The following is a 20,732-nucleotide window of genomic DNA, read 5'->3' as shown; positions in this document are numbered from 1 at the left end:
ATTTAGCATATGCTTATCTGCTCAAACAGCTTGACTACATCTTACAAGGTCAGTTTTTGTTTTATGGTTTATGCAATGCAAAGTGAAAATAGTCTCATGGCTTTGCCAGGCCAAAATAATACTGGTGTCTGTAAATAATGTTTAATTGCAGTGTAGTAGTTGTAAGTTTATTTTCTGTAATACACTTTGTAAATCTCTGGGTAAGAGAGCCTCAGGTAATACAGGCACTTTTATCAGTACATAGATATGTAAATGGAATATATGATTAAAAACTCTTCACTCATTTCAGCACTGTTTCTGTTCTTTTCCTTTATTTGTAAAACTTTGGCATTCTAGCCAACAATTTAAATGATTGGCCAGGTATAGACAGTATTTACACTCTGAGCAATGGATGCACAACACAATATAATATGTACAATCTCAATGTATCTGCACACACAATATAAACACTCTGACTGCTTGCTGATAATTGTACAGCACTATATATACACAATCTAATCTCTGACTGGTGGTTTTGCACAACAGTATGTACAATCTAAATCAGTAAGTAATATTTACAGCTTTACCTCTAACTTATGGTTGTACAACACAAGATACAACCTTATCTGCATACTCATAATTGCATCAGTGCTACCAGTCCCAGCTTCAAATCTCACAGTTGTGCAGTGCAACACAATACATTACATTATATGTACAGCATTACTGTATCACTACTCATCGGTTGCACATCACAATATGGTTTTACCTCTGTACAGTAAGTGTGTGTATTTGTGTGGATCATAATCTTCATTTCTACTGGTAAATTGTGCAACACTGTAAATGTACAACACAAAGTGCACTACTCATATCTGCAAAACACCCTGTTCAATCTTACCTCGTATTTGTGATTGTACAACTTATTACATACAATCAGGGCAGCAGCAATAGACAGTATATACAATCTTCTCACACAGTGATTCTCAAATATTTTGGCTCTCAAATACTAACAGCAAAAAGAAGCCTAATGGAAGCTACTCGACACACTGGAGAACACACAGAATAATGAACTATTACGCTGAATGCTGATTCAATAATACAAAGTACTATAGGCTGCAGAGTTTTGCTATGGAAGTGGCATTAACCAGAGAGCCATCCTGTACTCTCCAGTTTTACCTGCTTCTATGACTACTCGTAAGCCAAATAACAATTTGAAAATGTTATGAAGAAACATATTAGGTTCAACATAAATACCTTCATAGCTAACTGTTCCATCAGATTTGGGAAGTGCGGTAGTGATAACATTTAGCAATACATTTTCAAAGAGTCAAAGGCTGTATTTATGGAAGACAACAATACATACAGTAAAATTATTAAGCATATTATGAACAATAAGACTTCAATGGTATTATCAACTTAAGTAGTAATAATTCCCTTTGGTAGGATATTTACATTTTTAACATGCATATATGTCTGTAGAATTCAGAAGATTGGTTGCAGGAAAAAACAGCATAATGTGAATGACATCGCCTCATTCAAACATACAGTATGTTACTGTAGATTAATGACTGTGGAAGACGTTATTAATGCTTGGCTGTCCATGAACTCCTGGTGACATACATGTGTAGTATGTGCTAAACATGAGAAATAAAGTGAACTGACTACTTGGCATGTTGTTTGTGGCACTGAATACTGCTTTATCTGATTTTTGGCGGCCAGACTGCTGTGTCCCACTCTCAGCTGCTGGAGCTACCATGAATATGGATGAAGTACCAGTTTATCTGTGTAGCATATATTTCACTACAGGCCTAATTGTATTCTGGCATGTATGACCAAATACAAGTAAAATATTCATGTGTTCATATTGAATTTCAATAACATTAAGTGGAGTTAAAGGACAGTTCCTAGAAAAAAATGACATTATTAGTGCCATTTCTAGCTATTTTTTATACTAACGTCTGGTCAATTTTAGAGTTCCAGTTCTAGGTGCAAGTGGACATGATGGCTGTTACATCACACACTAACACATTTGGTTGAAGTTTGAAGGTTTAAATTTTACATTTTGAATTGAGTGAACTGGAGTTAATCCTGATGTCAGTGCTAGTTGACTGCTTTATTGTTACAGTTAATTAGGTTTTGTCCCTTTGGGCATGGATTTATTAGATCTGTTCATTTCAGGTTTTGGGTACATCAGCACTTTGTAACAAGGTTTGTGCTTTTCAAAAAGTGAGTACATCTTCTATAATAATGTGGGTCTGTATTTAATTTATTTAGAGTTCCATTGAGATTGTTGAGACTACTCCTTTTCTTTAGCGTCTGAATTAACATTAGGACTCCCCAGTTTCTTCATCCCTCGCCGCTGGGCCAGACTAGAGGACTGAACAGGCTCCAGGACTGGAGCAGGAGCACAGCGCCTCAGAGCAGAGTAGGTGGCGGATAGTGCCCCCTGATGGAATGAAAAGAGACAATATTATATAATTTTAATACTGGCCTTAGCAGTCCAACAACTAAATTAGTGGTAGACAGCACCACCTGATGGACATACTGAGAAACACACAGAAAAGGTAGATTACATTGCAGAACATTGCACTGGAGCTGACATGAACTCTGTTTTAAACCCAAATACATCCAAACAGAATCTGCCAGAGCTCATGAAGGACAATAGAAATATATCATATACATACTGACACATACAAACACTCACATATAACACATACATATAATATAGTACACATTCAGAGAACAGCATTTGAAAGAAATCTTGATTTTGTCTGAAATGCACACAGGTTTTATAAGATATGTCTGACTACTTAAACTATTGTTCTTTTACAGTCAGGATGTAACATGGATACACTCAGAAGCACTGAAATTCTGAGAAAAGCAAGAATTTGGTCTGATATTCTGGTGATGTTAATGGTTTTTAAACTTCTTAGTCATTGCATATTAAAAACAATCACTTTAAAAACTGTAAAATGTACTGTAAATAAGTTTGGGTTTAGGTACAACCATTGCAACAGTTAGGTATAGAGGGTATAGTTGTAAAGCTCAGTATAAAGTATTATTAAGTTTCATAAATTACATGTACGGTAGACCTTTTAGGTAGCAATCATCGCTCTGTTCAACGATAATTTATCAAAGCATGTGAAGATAAGCAACAGAACTGAGTTTTAACATGCAACTGCTGACCTGTGTTTCACCCTAACTCTCTTGTACCAACTTTTTTTTCCCGGTATGTACAGTATGTTAATACTGTAACAATATTAATACCTTTGTGTTAATTGCAATCTGCATGTATAAGTACACACACACATGCACAGGTCTGACCTTGACAGTGAGTGGATCTTGTCTGGTGAGAACTCTGTCAGAGAGCTGGTCTCTCTCTACAATCCAGGGATGGCGAAGGACCTAAAGACCATCACAATGAAAATTATTTTCTAATATTTTATTTAAATAATTGCCCCTAACATTGACATAAAACAATACAGTGAAGCTAACATACTATATATATACTAGAACATTGGTATGGAATAAGGGAAATTATGCAATGTTTAATGTGTATAAAATTATTTTCTCTACTCTTTATTGTTTTGATCTTTGTTGATCTTTGCATAGTTGAATAATAATTGAATATATTATCTGTAATATATTTGCTAATGTTTCCTGGCAACAAACTGTTAATGGTCAAAACTACAGTGAAACCTATAACCACAAATAAAACCTATAGTGTCAATGGTGACCTTTAGCCTTATATAGCATAGTACTATATGTCAGTAGTACCTGGGGGGCAGTCAGGCGCTGGTGAGGATCCACATGGAGCATTTTAACCACAATGTCCTGTTAAACATATGCAGACATTCTCATGTGATATTAGTGTATTAGACAGCACATGTACCATGATGTCAGCAACATAACCATTTTTGTGTCTATATCAAGAATAGAAAGCATTGAAATCTAACCTTGGCAGAATCTGACACCAGGTCCCAGTTTCCTCCTGTGATGGTGAATTTCCCGCTGCCAATTTGAGCCAGAATCTCCTCTGCTGTGTCCTCAGAACTGCTGGCAAATGGGCTAAAACTAAGCAATAAGAATAAAAATTTAAAGAGAGCAATCCAAAGTTCAAGTGAGTTATGATAACAGAGAATAAGTCAGATTGCAGACAGCCTTTTAAAATCTACAACTGGCGTGAAAAAACCTTTGATATCATAAAATATGGAGTCTATAACACCTACTGTAGAGAGGATGGTGTTTATTTGACAAGGGCACAATATGTGGTCTGTTATTGTCTTCCCCATTATTTAACCAAAGGCATTTACTCAGAACATATTCTTGTTCAAAGCAGCAGAGGGAGCATTTCTATCAGAAGGCAACATCACATACAGTTTACACATTTGCACCAGAAAGCTGCTTTTTTCTGCAGGAGTCTTTTTTACAGTTTTTTATGTTTTTAAACTTTAAACTGACCCAGCTATCATGGTGTAGAGCAGGATGCCCAAGCTCCAGATGTCACAGGCTGCATCATAACCCTGCTTCCTCAGAACCTGCACACACAAAAACACACTCAGTTAATTTCAGTGAAGTTCATGATGAGATTATTTTTTGCGATTTATTATTTTCAAATGTTTTTTTTGGTTTTGTTTTGTTTTTTGGCTGTTTGACCATTTGTGTATGTGTTGGTGAGATATTAGATGATTATTAATTTGATTACTGATAATATACCTCAGGAGCCATGAATGTAGCTGTATAACAAGGGGTCATCAATAAGCCATTTTCAGCCCTGAGCTGTTTGGCAAAGCCAAAATCGCATATCCTGATGCATTCTGGGAGTCCTCTGTCATCAGAATAGCGAATGTTGCTGGGCTTCAGATCCCGATGCACAACCTGAAAAAAGAAAAGACACAAACAAAAACAGGTGATTATTTTCACACAATTAGCACTTTTACAATAACTAACAGGCTTTTTGCAACTGTCTCTGTGTTCCATGTCTTTTAGAGGACAACGATGCATTTAAGTAACATGTCTGGGTACATAAAAACAATTGAGAAGTTGCTCAAATTGCAACCTAATCTTAAAAACCAGACACAGATTGTATTAGATCCAGTGTTTAGGATTTCAAAAAACATTTTTTTTCTTTTTGTCAAACTGTCTCTCTGGCTGTGTGTCTGTCCATACCCCCTGTGAGTGTAAATATTCCACAGTCTTGGTCAGCGTGCAGATGATGTCTGATGCATCTTTCTCTATAAAATTTGGCACCATCAATATTCTATCCAGCAGCTCTTCTCCTCTCAGTAAATCCTGCACCAGAAACACAGTCTGGCCATCATCAAACACCTACAGGTAGAAGCAAACATACACACACACACACACACACACACACACACACACACAGGAAAGGTGAACAAACGGTGATTATTTAAGTCTATTGTGAAAATTCTGCCCAGCTTTAAATTTCATTTTTATTTGCCAGTTCAACTTGTAGCAGACCAAGTTCTGCAGTTCCTCTTGTCTTTCTAACATGCTTTTTGAAAATAACATTTACTGTACAGCACCATGCGTGAAGGGTGGGTGTGTTACACTTACATCCTTCAGGGTAATAATATTCGGATGCTGTCCATATCTCAACAGAATCTCAATCTCTTCTGATGGATCTTTCCTCGCTCTTTCAATAATCTGACAAAAACACAGAAACGCACAAGATATGTTGTAAATGACACACAATTGCAAATTCTAAGTATATCTGGAAATGGCCAGGATGCACACAGCGTGTTGTTTGGGTGGTTTCATTCAATAATCCCAGCTTTTCCTACAATGTGTGACTCATCCAGCATATGCAGAGTTAAGAGTAATTGTGATTACTACATTTGGTTGGATTTGGTCAAACTGAGAAAAGCTATGAAATATGAATACTTTATAGCTTACACATGATCTGTGTATATACAGTATAATATTATTATGATATTATTGTTGAATTATTGTCCACAACAAGATACCGTACCTTGTACCAAAGTATTTTATCAGCCCCAGTACTGACCATAACTGAAACATTTACAGAACATCTGCACAATTTGTATATCTAAACAAATTCTAGTTTATGTTTAGTGTCCACTACCTTTACTGAATACTCCACAGCTGTGACTCTGTGCAGACATCTTTTGTAGACAGAGGTCGCTGTCTGTCCAACTTCTTCCTTCAGCTCATAAACATCACTGAAGGCCACATCACCACGGAGATGCTACAGAGAACACATATTATCATATAGACACAAACATATTCATTTCTTCTATTACATTTGATATATATACATCTGTCACATTTAGATGTGCCAGAGTCAGTAATTGCTTTATTTAGCAGTCAGCTGCTGTGGTTATATAGTTGACAGTGATTAATGAAGGTAATGTTTAGAAAGGTCAGCATCATTAGATAGCCAGTCACTTAATTATTCAGTCTGTTTATTAGTCATCAGTTTACTCATCAAACAGTGACCAATTAAGTGATTTATTTACAGAGTTAATTCGTTATTTGCTTAGTAAATGAGTGAGTTACTTAAGTATATGGGGAGTTAGGACATGAGCTCATTTCTTTAATGCATATATACCTGTGCTATAGGGTTAATGTTGTTCACTTCCTGGCGGGAAGGTGTTACCGTAGCAACACTAGGCTCCTGACTTTGATTGGTTGCCACAAAGCTGAAACCACGAAACAACTGGTGTGTGTTTGCGCTGGGAGGGATGCCAGGGGAATCTGGACAGGCAAAGATACAGATACAAACATGTGCACACAGTGTGTTAATGTATGAGAAAAAGAAAATGTATGTCTCTCATAAAGCATCATCAGCTATGACAACCACTGCTAGAGCACTACACTTCATCAATAAACATAATAATATAATATATCAATATGTGCGGTATCCTTGTATGTGTATGTTGTGTATGTTTTAGTTACCAGTGGGTGTTCTGGAGGTGAACTCGGGGTCGAAATGAAATGTGTCCTCAGGTCTTCCAACTGTTGGTTTGAACGGAGGCCTCATTTCCTTCCTGTACAACTTCTACAGAAAACAACAACAAGAAAAATGATCAATATCATCACCAACAACTAGTTAATCAACAAAATGACACATGATCTGTTGATGCATGTTTATAAGATGACATAACATATAAGTCATGGCTACACTAAGATAATGAAAAGTGCTATGTCAACAAAACTTCACTTTCTTTCCTCTAAATTGCTATTTTAATACTCACTAGATATAGCATGAACAATGGAATATGGGTTGTTTCACCTACTTTTCTCACACATCTCACAACAAACTAAAGATAGTTTAATGTAAACATGTACAGAGTGAGAAAAGACACAGTCTGTTCATCTTGAAATATGATATTGAGGGCAAAGAATAGCACAAATTAGAAGTATAGAAGAGAATACTGTTGTATGTGCGTCCTGTACAAGTCAACACTACATATACACGTGTTTAGTTACTTAAGTGTGTTACTGAAAATATCCTGCAGGAGTCGCCACTGCAATGTCAATCACTTTTACTGCTGTGAATAGCCTGTTATGGTCTCTTCAACTAGTGAGCACAATGACTAACTGTTCTAAAGGCTACCAGCATGTTAAAGGAAAAATTAAAAAAAGATTGTTAAAGCTTTATTTACAGTGAGACAGTTATCAGTAGTACACGTTCTTATTTGACATCTTCAGCAGTTGAAATTCTTGGTGGATACACCTCCGCTGAGACAGCGAGGATGCAGGTTTTGTCAGTATTTGTCAGCTTTAATGAATGATTCGAGTATCACAGAGTAACAAGTAAAAGAAGTTTATGATGGATTACAGAGAAACCGTTCTGCCTGATAGAGCACAGTAATTTAATTAGCATAGTGTAGAGGAGAGGGTAAGCCTCTTATTGATGGCTTTTCACATCAAGCCATCAACACCATCTGTAAATAGAAATGTGGTGTTTGGCAGAAAAGCAAGTAGGTACAGTGTATAGTGAAGAGTGCAGTGAGAGCCAGTGGTGAGGGTGTAGTAGACATGTAAAATAGATAATAGTGGAGTTTGTTAGAAATGGCGGACAAACAAGAGTCACAAGCATGTCCAATTCAGAACATTTATAATGGAAAGGAATGAGTGTAACAGTGTGACCATGCGGCTATGTAGATATGTGGAGGGAACTTTACAATCAATAAAACATTTCCTATTCTTACTGAACTAAACCTCTCTCTGTGACCCTTAACAAAGGTTCCTTTTTTATTGTCATGTATTTGGGGAAGTTACACTGAGAGCAGGGCACACCCTGTATACTCTCTCACCTCTTGTATGTACAATGTACTTGTTGTATGCATAGTCTCTTTCTGTGATAATTATTGTGAAACAAAACTAAAAGTATCCTGTATTGGATTTTGTTACATTTACATCAGTGAAACACCAATTTAAGATTTGTCCAGTTGAGATGGTTTTGACTGCTCTTGGAAAATTATGGATTATACTGACATGTAACTCAGGGATTGCAAGAATAGTGTTCAAGTCAGAAACAAATGCAGTCTCAGAATATGATTCGGTGATGTTTGACAAGCTCCTTCAATAGAGCCTTTGGGAAAGAGTTCTTAAAGTTGAAGCAATGATTCCTTTTAAGCAGAACACGTCCAGGGAGTAGATGTCAAGGTTAAATTATGATAACACAGGTAATGTCTGTAGCCAGAATATTTGCGCATGAGCAAACATTCTGTGAGAAAGGGTATTAAAGATAAGAGGATTAGTATGTTACAATAAAGTTGGGCACGATAGGCAGAATGGGAAGTTAAGGATTTTGCCACTAAGCAAAATCTCTGCTAAGAATGTTTAATGATTCATGATTGTGGGAAACTCTTGAGGAAGTAGATGAACAGCTGCAGGGATTTGATGGCAGAATACAGCAACAACACTCACCACAGTATGATTCAGATGTGTTGTTATTAGAATACATTTTTTAAATTTCACCCTAGTCAGTAATCTGAATAGTGCATCTTCAAGCAAGCAACTGTAAACCTAAAAGTAATATTCAGAAAGCTTGAGCAACCAAGTGTAGCTGTTGGTTGTAGGACAGAGTATTTATATAAGGACCTTTTCCACAATTGTAGCTGACGTTATAGCACAGCATACAGGCCGAGGTCTGTTCTCATTGACTCTAGCAGTGTTAACAAGCCAACTTTGTTTTTCTTCTTGCTCTGTCTGTGATTACTATTTTTAGTATATCTTATATAGTATGGTTATAATGCAATATGTGTGCAAGTGCATAATGCAAGGCCATATTACTCTTGTAGAGGCTGTCCGCCCTTGAAAAAACAGCAGCACTGAACAGCTTAAAATGACTTAGAACACAGAATATTCTTCATAAACTGTACTTACATTCCAGTCTATCGATGCAAAGAAACGATGTCTCTTTATTTCTTCCACTCCTTCTGGACCTGCACCTATGAATCACACAGGTTGAGGCAAATTAAGAGAATGATATATCATTGTTCATATCTATCTGGCAAACAGAAAAAAAGAAAAACAACCTAAGTGAAATAAAAGTTACAATGGGCATCAATACAGTCAGTCAGTTTTATTAAGCTGATTATGCACACTACCAAATTTCCAAAAGACCTCCATGACAGTTTCAACTGTGCTCGGAAATTTGTTACATTTAACGTATTTCTTAACACCATTGGCAGACTATTGGTAGACTGGAAGCTGTAAATATCATGCAGTAACTTCAGTCTAGCGTTTGTTGAAGTTACACTTTTCACAGTCACAAAGCTTTACTGCGTTCTGTGGAATAGCCATGATTTGTAGAATATCAATTCAACACATTAGCGCAAGGTATAATAGCATTAATTTCCACGTCGGTATGTGTGAAGTGTCCAATGCTCACTGACTCAATTGTTGTGCACAGCTTCTGAATGACTGATTCCCCCTTAGGGTGCTGCTATCATCTTCAGCCATATTGTTGCTTACATTTGGAATACCTGAAGATAAAAACTAACCTCAATAACTGGTAACCCGAAGTGGCACAAATAGGTACTTTAAACTACTGTATTACCATTGTTCTGAAAACATATTTCAATGTTAACTTTTAATGTATACAGTACCTAATCGATTAGCAGGGTTCCTCTTGAAGAGAGCTCTTAATAAACTCTGCACTTCAGGACTGAGGAACTGTGGCATTCCCAATTTGGCCCTGCACAGACAAGAGAAGAAACAGGTTTATGCACACACAGATGTTTAGTAATGCCGTGACATAATAATATCCTATTTAGTGTTGGCTCAGTTTGACTTAATTAGTCTGTTTATTCAGGAATAGTGGGATATTCTGAGAATGATAAGTGAAGATTCATATAAGCAGCTTATCTTGAATGAACATTTACTGAGAACTGAATTATTATTTAGAAGAAAATCAGCACAGAACTGCAGTTGGTTCGAGGGAAAGAGGAGGCAGATACAAAGTTTGAAGAAAGGATTGAAGTATGGTCAAAATGCAATAATGTCCTGTACATACTGTATATGAAGAGAAACACTGCTACACTACTAGCACATAGAAACTAAGACAACAAGACATTATTAAAACATCAGTAACACAAGAAAAAAAACCCTATTAACATTGTTAAACAAAATTAAAAAATCTATACGCAGACCTTTAGGAATTGTTCATGAATAAAAGGCTTTAAGAGTAACAATGAATGTTAACAGGTTGAAATGGTCTTACTTCAGAATAAGGGCCATTGTTTCTTTTCGATCTTTTCCCTGGAATGGTAACGATCCTGTCAACATCTCAAACTGGAAAACAGATGAGAACAATGGTCAGGAGACATGGTAATTCATCAGTGGGAGCTGTTGTGACTCTGCCTTTCAGACCTGAGTTACTGCCAAGGGGAGCTGAGAGTGACGTTACAAATGAATTGGACTGTTCTGAACTTTTACACTCAATAAAAACTGTGTTAGAAATTTGACTTGCTCTGCATATAAAAAAAGACTTTCCTTGCATTGATAATGAAAACATTAGCTACTTTCTGCTTGTCCACTGCTGTTGACATGCATCTATTTCCAGCAGTTCAGCTGTGTTTTTAGTTAGTTTGTTTTAATATTTGTATATCGCTAATTCTAGCCAAGGGCAGATTGAGGTTACACTTTTCCCTGGTGCCCTGATGTAGCTGCCAAGTGTCAGTGAAAGCTAACCTCCTTTTCAGTATTAGTAAAATAAGCCACCAGCTAACAAAACAAGCAGAATCCAACAGATGCACAATGACTGAAAGAGATGGGACCTAATCTGCCAGATATGGTGATTAAGCAGCTTTACTGCCACAAAGAAGCTAAATTAAGAACTCAGTACACTGACACATTATCTAAGAGCTAAGTCTTTGGCTCCAAAGACATAGCAAACTCATACCTGCCATTTTCACAAGATCAGACAAAACATGCAAGTCAGTGGGTAAAGCCATTATGCCAGTGCATGTTAAATGTGAAAATAAGCCGTTGAAGTAAAATAAACGACTCCTACCATAAGTACCCCAAACGACCACCAGTCAGCACTCTGTGTATGCCCTCTCCTGTTGACGACCTCTGGAGCCATGTACTCTATAGTTCCACAGAAGGAATACGCTCTTTTGTCATGGTCGATGGCTTCCTTACTCAATCCAAAGTCTGAAATAGAGAGAACCAGACAGAGACAGAGAGAAACAGGAACAAGGTCAGAAGAAAGATGGACACAAGATAGAATAAAGGATTGTTTGCAATTGGATGTACTGACCAGTTATTTTGATGTGTCCTTCTTCATCCAGAAGAATACTGTTGAGATTAAGTAACATTAAATATTTAAACATTAAAAAAAACATTGAAAATTGGTTTAAAAAATGAATTAATAAAACAGGAGCCTGTCAGAGTGTACTTTTCAGGTTTGAGGTCCCTGTAGATGATCCCTAAACTGTGTAGATGGTCCAAGGCCAGGGCCAACTCTGCAAGGTAAAACTTTACATCCTCTTCTGTGAACATGACCTAGAACAAATAAATATATGTGGATGTATTAACTACTAATACCATAGAAAAGAAGACAAGACATCTTGAGAAGGGGCCTTGTGACCGAAACGTTGACACTTTTTAAATAAATCATTGCAGAGGTGATAAGTGTGTGCGGGAATCAACTTTTCTTCTTTGGAATTGGATCTTCGGGGAAATTGATTCCCCGCATGACAGGAGAGACTAAGCAGGTGGTGTACGTGTTTCCCTCTATGCTGATATATTAAGTACTCCCAATACATAAAACTGAAATAAAGACACAAAGAAACAACAGGATACAAAGTTTTTTCATCTTATAAAAATCATAATACCTTTGTCCATGTTCTTAAATGTGATCACGGGTCACCTGGTGATATTGATGCCCATGATGCACATGTTTCATGCCTCTTATAACAGTAAAAAAAACGGACATTCATTATTAGTTGGTCAGTTCCTTTGTTTGTTCTTTCTTCGCTCTAAAAAAAAATCCATCTATCCATCTATCTATAGACTTTGTAACCTTGATGGAAAAAATAAAATAAAGCTGCATCTATCTTTTAAAAACTTTATCCAGTATGGTCTTTGTTTACTGAGGCTCAAGCATTGGCATGAAAGTAATAGATGCGATGGTCACATCAGCAGTGCTTACACAAGGAGAGTGATGTCAGGTAAATTCACTTCTGATGATTCTGCATCAATGTCACGCAGTCAATAATAGACCTTGACAGGTGAAGGCTTGTAATTTTTTAGCAGAGATGTGGAAAGCACAGGGGAGCCTACCGAACATCAAACCTACCTCCTTTGACAGACGAGTGAAGAGGTCTCCTCCCCGGAGGAAGTCTAGAATCAGATAGAGCTTCCCTTCTGTCTGGAAGGCTACACACACACACACGTACACACACACACACACACACACACACATATACACACACAGGTATCAGTAATACAACACATTGAAGCTATATTGCTATGTTGGGGCTCTACTGTATTCTGTGTTATTCTGAGGATGTATTCAAAGTTGAATATAAAGACAAGTTATCCAAAAAGTTATTTTCTTTTTCTGCTTTTACACAAAAAATTAACCTTGTTTCTTACATATGAGGATGATTTGAGAGACACAGATATTCAAATCAGCACCTAGCGATGTACCTCAGCTGTTCGGTCTGATTTAAGAAATCTCAGTGTTTTATTTGACCATGCTATGCATTTCAATCAGCATATTAAATCATTGAACCGCAATTGTTTTTTCCAACCAAGAAATATTGCAAAACTCAGGTCTGTTGTATCACAATCGGAGCTAGAGATGATTACTCACACTTTCGTATCATCCTGGATGGACTTATTATAATTCCCTTTTCACCTGTCTCAGCCAGTCATCTCTGAACTGTCTACAAATGGTTCAGAATGCTGCTGCAAGGCTGTTAACCAGGTCCAGCAGGACAACTCACATCACACCCAATTTAAGTTCTTTATATTCGCTCCCAATCAGGTTTAGGATTCATTTTAAGGTTCTTGTTTTCACATATAGAGCCCTGCATGGACAGGCACTTGAGTACATCTATGACCTTGTTCATCCCTACATCACCAGTAGGTCACTTAAGTCTTCTGACCAGGGCCTACCGGTTGTCCCTCGCTCTCGACTGAAAACAAAAGGTGATCGTGCCTTTAAGGTAGTGGCTCCAACACAATGGAACTCTCTTCCTTTAGACATATGGTCTACGGTCTCTGTAGAAGCTTTTAAAAAGCAACTGAAGACTCATCTTTTCAAATTGGCCTTTGTCTCACCTTAAGATGTCTAGTGATTGTTCTTTTGTGTGTTTCTTTTGGGGTACCCTGTTACCTGTGTTTTGTCTGTATGTTTATCTTGCGGCTTATGTTTTTATTGATTATATGTTTGTATGCCTTATGGTCTTATTTTTTAACATTTATTCTTGTGAAGCACTTTGTGAATAAACTTATTATCATAATGTTATTATTATTATACAACCAGACTTACCATAGTGCAGTTTAACTATAAATGGATGGTTCACTTCTGCCAAAATGTCTCTTTCCATCTTGGATCGCACACGATCTCGCACTAAGAAGGAGACAGTTGGAAAAGAGGAATGTGTTCAGTCATATTCAGTTGTTTTTACTTTGGTCCAGATAAATCATGACAAGCCTCTAATACCATGACATGAGTATGTTTTGTGAGGGGATGAAGCTGCATTTACTTAATTGAAAATGTCAGTTGAATTAGACCCATCCCATGGTGTAGCTGGTCTATAGTGCAGTGAAAAGTACAATAACAGTGTTATTGCAGCATCTGTCTCCTCGACGAGATGAGACCATAACTATTTAAATTCCAGGGGTGCAGGTAAAGAGGATTAAGCCTAGTACAAAGACACTAAATCAGCACATGGCATCTCAACCTGCTTTTACAGTACATCCTAGTTTACAATAATCCCATTCGTTGCAAAACCATTTTATCTGAATCAAAAGTACAAACTAACCTCTTTTAGCCACAATCCTACTGAATGTAGGGCACTCTGGGAGTTCAGACAACCATATATTCCTTATTATTCCTGTGCAAAACCCATATTAACCATAACAAATTTAACATATTACCACTCAGAGGCCAGTATAGCAAAAAGTTGGTATCGCAGCATAATGTGTCTCAGTCAAGATTCAGTAATTTAGATGTTTTTTTTAAAAAAAATACAGACACAGGAGTAGGCTAAACTACTCTACTATTTGAACCTGGCACTTAAGGCAAAAAATTCTCTATGGACACTGTTTTTCGTTTTGTAATATTTTTTATATTTAAACTTTGCCTCCTAACAAAAACATAACATATACAGGGGATTTTTAAAAAGTTATTTAGTTTGTTATTTTTCATTAATTTCAACAATCACCTCTCAAGTGTCCAGAAACTGGGTGCATGAGCCAGTTATGCCTCAATAAAACTTTTTTCCCCTTTTTATTGAAAAAATATGTTAATAAACACATTGGTTATTATTAATTAGACAACCCATTAAGACAATTGGGAGGTATGTCAGAATATTAATTGTTGACTGTATCTCACATTAAAGCCTTTAATTTTATTGTTTAGCTTGCCATTCTCTCCATATTGCCTTATTACCTTTCAACGTGGCTTTCTTCAGGACTTTCATGGCATACAGCTGTCCTCTGTCCAATCCTCTGATCTTTCTCACCAGAAACACCTGTAAAATCATTACCATCATCCCTCAGTGTCATCATCATGTTTACTGAGACTATTTTATAGTTATCAGGGCATCAGTTTAAAAAAATTAAATAAAAAAAAACAACAACTAGTTTAAAAAATAAACATATAAGTTGTCAGTTATACACCATAATAGACATTCATAATGACATTCATAATGTCTATTATGGGTTGCTAACTGAAGACACAGATTATACACTTTTGCAGAGTGCAGAGGTCTTTACACCTGTTTTAAAGACCATGCCCACCTGCTATCTTAATGGCTGCAACTGCAACACTGGCCTTTACCTGCAATTTGTACTGATATAAATAAATAGGCTCCTGTTTCTGTGTGATGGAGAGATTAGCTATGATTCACACATATTTGCTAAATAGTTATTAAGTGCGTGTATAGCGAGCTATTAAAACATGCTATCTGTGGTTCACCAGCCCACATCTGTGGACTCACATCTGCCTCATGCAAACATACGTACAATTCAGTGAGCCTTTACTAATTCAAATATACTTAGTGAGCTGTGGCATGAAGCAGTTGTCACACCAGCCAATCTAATAATCTAATATAAATATTTTAATAATTGAAAATGGATGTCTTCTCATCGGCACATGATAACTGCTAAAGCGCAATCAGTTTCAGCACTGACATGACACATGCACCATGTGGTCAAAAGTAAGTGGACACCCCATCCACATACTTTAGATTACTTTTGGTCTGGAGTTGTTTTTCATGGTGTGGACTAGGACCCTTAGTTTGAATTAAGAGAAATCTTAATGTATGTGAAGAATTTCAGCAGCCTTTTGAGAACTTGAATGGGAGCAGCCAAGTTCCAAAATCTTGTATATACTGTAGCAGCATAAATGCCCATTGTTTTGTAATGAGACTTTCAACAATCATATATGGGTGTAATGTTCAGGTGTCCACATGCTTCTAGCCGTATGGTGTATGTGTGAAGTCCAAATGTTGTTGTGAAAATGTTGTAATCACAATTTACAGACAGTACAAGTGGAGCTACCCCACTGCAGCAATTAGCCTACAAGGTCAGCCAGGCTTGTGGAGGAAGCCTGCAGATGTCATGGGTTATCATTTGGCTGGTAGTATCAACACTGATCTTGTCTTTCTGTAAAATCTCTATCCCTGCACTCTGATCAGATGGATTTGTAAGAATCTGCTTCCTCTCAACTCTCTTTTACATAGGTTGTGGTTAGAGATATTCAGGTCTAAATAATAATGGTCAAACAAAGCATCTTGTACCTTTCCATAGGATCCTTGTCCCAGCACCTTGAGCAGCTGGAACTGAGAGGGGTCTGCTTTCTCACAACCCTCTTTAACATGGTGGCTGATGTCAATCTCCTTCAGTATGCTGTCATCCTGAGGACAGAGAGCCAGATGCCCCTAATGGTATGTCATTTACATAATTACAAAGGGAGACAGAACAAACAAATAAGCTAAGAAAATCTGAGAGTAACATCTGTCTCAAGGTGAGACATAAATGAATTGAGATAATACATTTTACAACATCTCAGCAGTTTTGAAATATTGTTCATGTAACATCCAAGTTGATAAAACAACCCCAAAAAAAACAGTAAATCATTCTCTTACACAGTGGTTCTCAAACCTTTTCACGTCAAGGACATCTAAACTGACACAAATTAGACCACGGCTCCCCATTTGATAAGCTTTTGTCCAGGGTCCCCCATCTGATAAGATTTTTGCTTTTAGATATTTTATTACAGAAAGTGTATGAAACCTATGAGCAAAATAGTCATACATTCTGTCATTCGGTTACTTATGAGTAGAAATATAGAGAAAATAAATGATTCCCCTTTTTGCTGGGGACCACCCGGAGCCCCCTCAAGGACCCCTGGGGGTCCCCAGACCCAACTTTGAGAACCACTACTCTTACACCCACACAGACACAAGGGGCGCTGGTTATTTGTGAGCCATTATGTTATTGCTGGAAAGGTTTGGGCTGAGGTCACTGGCAGTGATGCATAGTGTAAGCTGCCTTATTCAGCCTATTCAGTCTGCTCAGTGAAGCATGTGATCAACTGCCAACCTGAGGCACAGCTTAGATTGGTCAGTGTGACAATATACTGTAATTCTGTAAAGCTGTCATTGAGGAGTTAAGAGCTTAACACGCTGCTTTCAATCAGGTATGCTACGGTTACAGTAGTTGGTAAACCTAGAAAGGTTCTGGTTGTAAAATACATTTCTATCGAGTTTTATGCACTGTCTCAAAAAAGTCTCAGATGCACTGTCTCAAAAGAAGCTTCCTTTCTAGTAAATTGTTGGTAAAGTTCTTAAATTTGATCTGTTTGTTGAACTGAATAGTGCAGTGAAATAGAAAGTTTCTTATTTGGTTTTGTTGTAGTATTTCTATGTGTTTCTCCATTTATTCTCATGTAGAAAAGGGCATTGCATGCTTCCCTTGATTGTTTATCACCATATTTCTCTGTAAGAACATTTTGAGGCTTTACTCAGATCAAATCCCATCAACAGCATGTAATGTTTCTACGAAATAATGGCATGAGATCCTTCACGCCATTTCAAAAGTAATTTCTAAGTCTCAAGAGTCCATGTAAAGCTAAAAATAATCAAACCATCACTTGGATTTGTTTCTACCAGGACACCAAATTCTCTGATGTTATCTCTGTAGTGAGAGTGTTATGAAGTCTGTGTTAATAACATGCACATACATTTGTTTTCCTGTTAGAGTTTACTCACCCAAAAACATGCAACACAGCATGTCATTTGGTCTCAAATTCAGCCTTTGAGATTTATTTTTAATAAAACAAGACAACATTCTGCCAGGGAGGGAGCTGATTACGATTGTTTTCCGATGTAGTTTATCTTGTTTTCTAGGAATTAGTGTCAGAATCTTGAAACAAAACCAAATAAAACAGATTGCTGCACTTGTATCAAGAAAATTATATGTGTCTCTAGAAATACTTTAAAATATGAGTAAATTCAGATTGGAAACAGGTGAAATGATCTCACCTTGTTGGCCTGCCTTTTAGAATAGGAAAATAAGGTTTTAGGATGAAATAATTGAAAAATTATTAAAAAGTAAATTCTTTGCAGCTTACTTCTAGTACCTAAGGGACGTGTAACACCAAACAGAGCTGCCACACATTAATCCTCAGTGAAATAAGGGAGGAAACATGACAGCATAGCAACAGTGTAGAGCCACACCCCACAATACACACAGAGATGTCGAAGGATTTTCTATTACAATACTTTACAGTTGCTTTAACTTAATTATCAAAACAGTCAGTCAGTGTGCAAAAACCCTAAATGCAAAATGCTACACTCCTAATTTTGGTTCCAAAATATTATATAGCATGTGTTTCAAATGCCAGTGATTGCATCATATAAATTAGGTAATATATCTTATATCAAGTTTATTAGAGTAACAAGCATTTGAATGCTATTAATATGAAATGGCTATGTTGTATGGGACTCTGTATGTGATTTAGGGTTTGTGCTCTGTATGCAACACAATATTTAGGGTTTAAATGTAATTTGGCTCTTTGCATTATGTGTCAAATCTAATATCATTATGCTGTTTGTCAACAGCAGTCACCTGCTCTGATGTCACTGATTGTCTTCAGGTATAACACGCTTGAAAGTTTAATTCCATAGAGACTAGTACAGCTGTGGTTTCCTTCTCTGTGTGATTCATTAATGTATTCACTAACAGGGCAGCAGTGGTGATGTCCATCAACCAGATGGAAACTGGTTCATGGCTCCAGTATCAGCTTCTTGGATGCTGACCCTTAACTCGGACCTTTCTGCGAAGGGAGTCGAAAAGAGAACCTCCCCACATGGAGCGTCAAAGCATCATATTACAGATATGAACAGGCAGGCAAACAGGTAAACAAACACAAGCAGACAGACATTTGTCAGCCAGAAAGACAAACAGGTAGATAGCATGTCAAGTTGATTCATCAGCATCCAGTCACAGTGAGAAACAACAGAGGTGGTGAGGAGGAGTCTTTTTTCTATTTATATCCCAAACATACAGGTAGATAGGCTGCATACAGCATCCCACCTCTCTCTCCCCTACTGGTTTGTTTGGGCTATAAATAGACCTCCACTGCTGTGGCCTCCACTGAATCAATCTGTCTGGATCCATTTATCTATCAACCTGCCTGCCTGTCTGCCTGGGTGCTTGTTTGCCTGTTAGCGTGTCTGTCTGCCTGACTGTATTTCCATGTAGCCTGCCTCTCTCCCAGTCACAACAGTGTATCTCTGTTTTCTGGATTCCTGACAGACAGGAGGAGCAACAGCTGTAATGATGCAGCAATGACTCCTGAACTGCTCCACAACAAACCAAATAACACACATTCCTCCCACGCCCATTCCCACGAGCACAGACACACACATTCCCATCTACAGTTGCAGATGTGAGACAGATGCAGGTTTTTGAAGGGGGGGGGGGGGGGGGGTTAGAGAGGGTGTTGGCCTTCTTCATGTTCACAGAAACATACACATGGTCCAAGAGAAATGCAACCCCCATCCAGCACGCGCGCACACACACGCACACGCACACACTCACTCACTCACTCACTCACTCACTCACACTACTAATCTCTAGTTGATGGAAGTTTGTACTCCTCCTGGGTGGGTGTCTAAACAGATTTACTAACCTCTAGTTGACAGAAGCCTGTGCTGTTCTTGTTCCTTGCTGCCTTGTTCTTCAGGTAGATTGAAAACCATCTCCGCACAGTGAATTTACGCGTGCTGGTATCCATGGCAACGAGCAGACCTGTGCATCTATCCCATAATGATGGACATCTCCCCGCAGGGGGGTCCTGAGGTGAAGACGCAGAAACAGAGCTTTTATTGGTTATCTATTTGTCCCGCAGTTTCTTCATTGGCCCATCCACAATGCAGTCGTCGCTTTTTAGTTTTCCCATCATTCACATTCGCTGCTCGTCTCTCTGGTGGGTTCCAGCCGCCGCTCTCCTCTCCGTCTCTCAGCTGCAGTGGACGCCAGTAAGCAACGCAGTCAGAGTTGTAACGGAGACGCTAATCTGCGCAGACAGACAGGCGGGTTGACGAACGGGGCAGGTGCTGCTGAGGTTCGGGATTGTCTCGTGTGTTGCAGCAGTCTCACTGCGTGAGGCTGCAGGGAGAGGTGACGAATAATAAATCTGTTCCGCTGAATCAGGAGAGGTGTGTGTGAGCTCCCTCTTCCCTCTTCACATTTCTGCCTGTGCTTGTGTGTGTGTGTGTGTTCATCCCCTGCTGCTGCCTTCTCTCTCTCTCCCTCTCTCTCTCTCTCTCTCTGCAGAACAAGGGATTGTCACCAGTCACATTGTGTGCTGGCTAGCTCCCGACCCCTCCCTCCCTTATTCTCCCCTGTTCCTGCCCCTCACCTCCCTCTCTGTTTCTCCCAGAAGCATACAGCAACAGCTGGCGAGGTCACATGGTGTAACCCAGCTACCTCTCTGTCTCTGGCCCGTCTCTTCTGCTCCTACATGACATCCAATGACACAGAGATGTAGAAAGAATTAAAAAACATGACAA

General features: G+C 38.1%; 1 protein-coding gene across 2 annotated transcripts; it reads right to left on the bottom strand.

Moving 5' to 3' along the window:
* Positions 1-289: 289 nt before the first annotated feature.
* On the bottom strand, positions 290-20,674 carry rps6ka2 (ribosomal protein S6 kinase, polypeptide 2). Of its 2 annotated transcripts, none has more exons than XM_042411681.1 (23): positions 20,582-20,674; positions 19,850-20,014; positions 16,452-16,568; positions 15,101-15,182; positions 13,976-14,056; positions 12,776-12,855; positions 11,873-11,979; positions 11,735-11,772; positions 11,486-11,628; positions 10,694-10,764; positions 10,080-10,168; positions 9,355-9,419; positions 6,916-7,018; positions 6,569-6,714; positions 6,083-6,205; positions 5,554-5,643; positions 5,146-5,304; positions 4,693-4,854; positions 4,438-4,514; positions 3,933-4,050; positions 3,754-3,810; positions 3,301-3,381; positions 290-2,422 (listed from the first exon to the last, which is right to left on the bottom strand). In XM_042411681.1, exons 1-23 carry the CDS (start codon positions 20,606-20,608, stop codon positions 2,273-2,275), a joined length of 2,331 nt encoding a protein of 776 aa, XP_042267615.1. In that variant the 5' UTR covers positions 20,609-20,674; the 3' UTR covers positions 290-2,272. The 2 variants fall into 2 exon arrangements, with proteins under 2 accessions (XP_042267615.1, XP_042267623.1); XM_042411689.1 differs by lacking the exon at positions 20,582-20,674 and adding an exon at positions 20,127-20,475 and having other exon boundaries at positions 16,452-16,592.
* Positions 20,675-20,732: the final 58 nt, after the last annotated feature.

Source organism: Thunnus maccoyii, chromosome 1, assembly GCF_910596095.1.
Source record: "Thunnus maccoyii chromosome 1, fThuMac1.1, whole genome shotgun sequence".
In the NCBI taxonomy this organism is placed as follows: domain Eukaryota; kingdom Metazoa; phylum Chordata; class Actinopteri; order Scombriformes; family Scombridae; genus Thunnus; species Thunnus maccoyii.
This window is presented reverse-complemented; position numbering and strand designations above follow the sequence as displayed.

What these genes read in the sequence shown, in the direction of transcription:
- rps6ka2 (XM_042411681.1), bottom strand. Translation starts at nt 20,608, where the DNA reads ATGCTTCTGGGAGAAACAGAGAGGGAG. An exon ending in CAGGCTTCTGTCAACTAGAG is followed by an intron (nt 16,569 to 19,849) that starts GTTAGTAAATCT and finishes CTCTGTCCTCAG; the next exon opens with GATGACAGCATACTGAAGGA. An exon ending in GGTCGTTTGGGGTACTTATG is followed by an intron (nt 10,765 to 11,485) that starts GTAGGAGTCGTT and finishes TCTGTTTTCCAG; the next exon opens with TTTGAGATGTTGACAGGATC.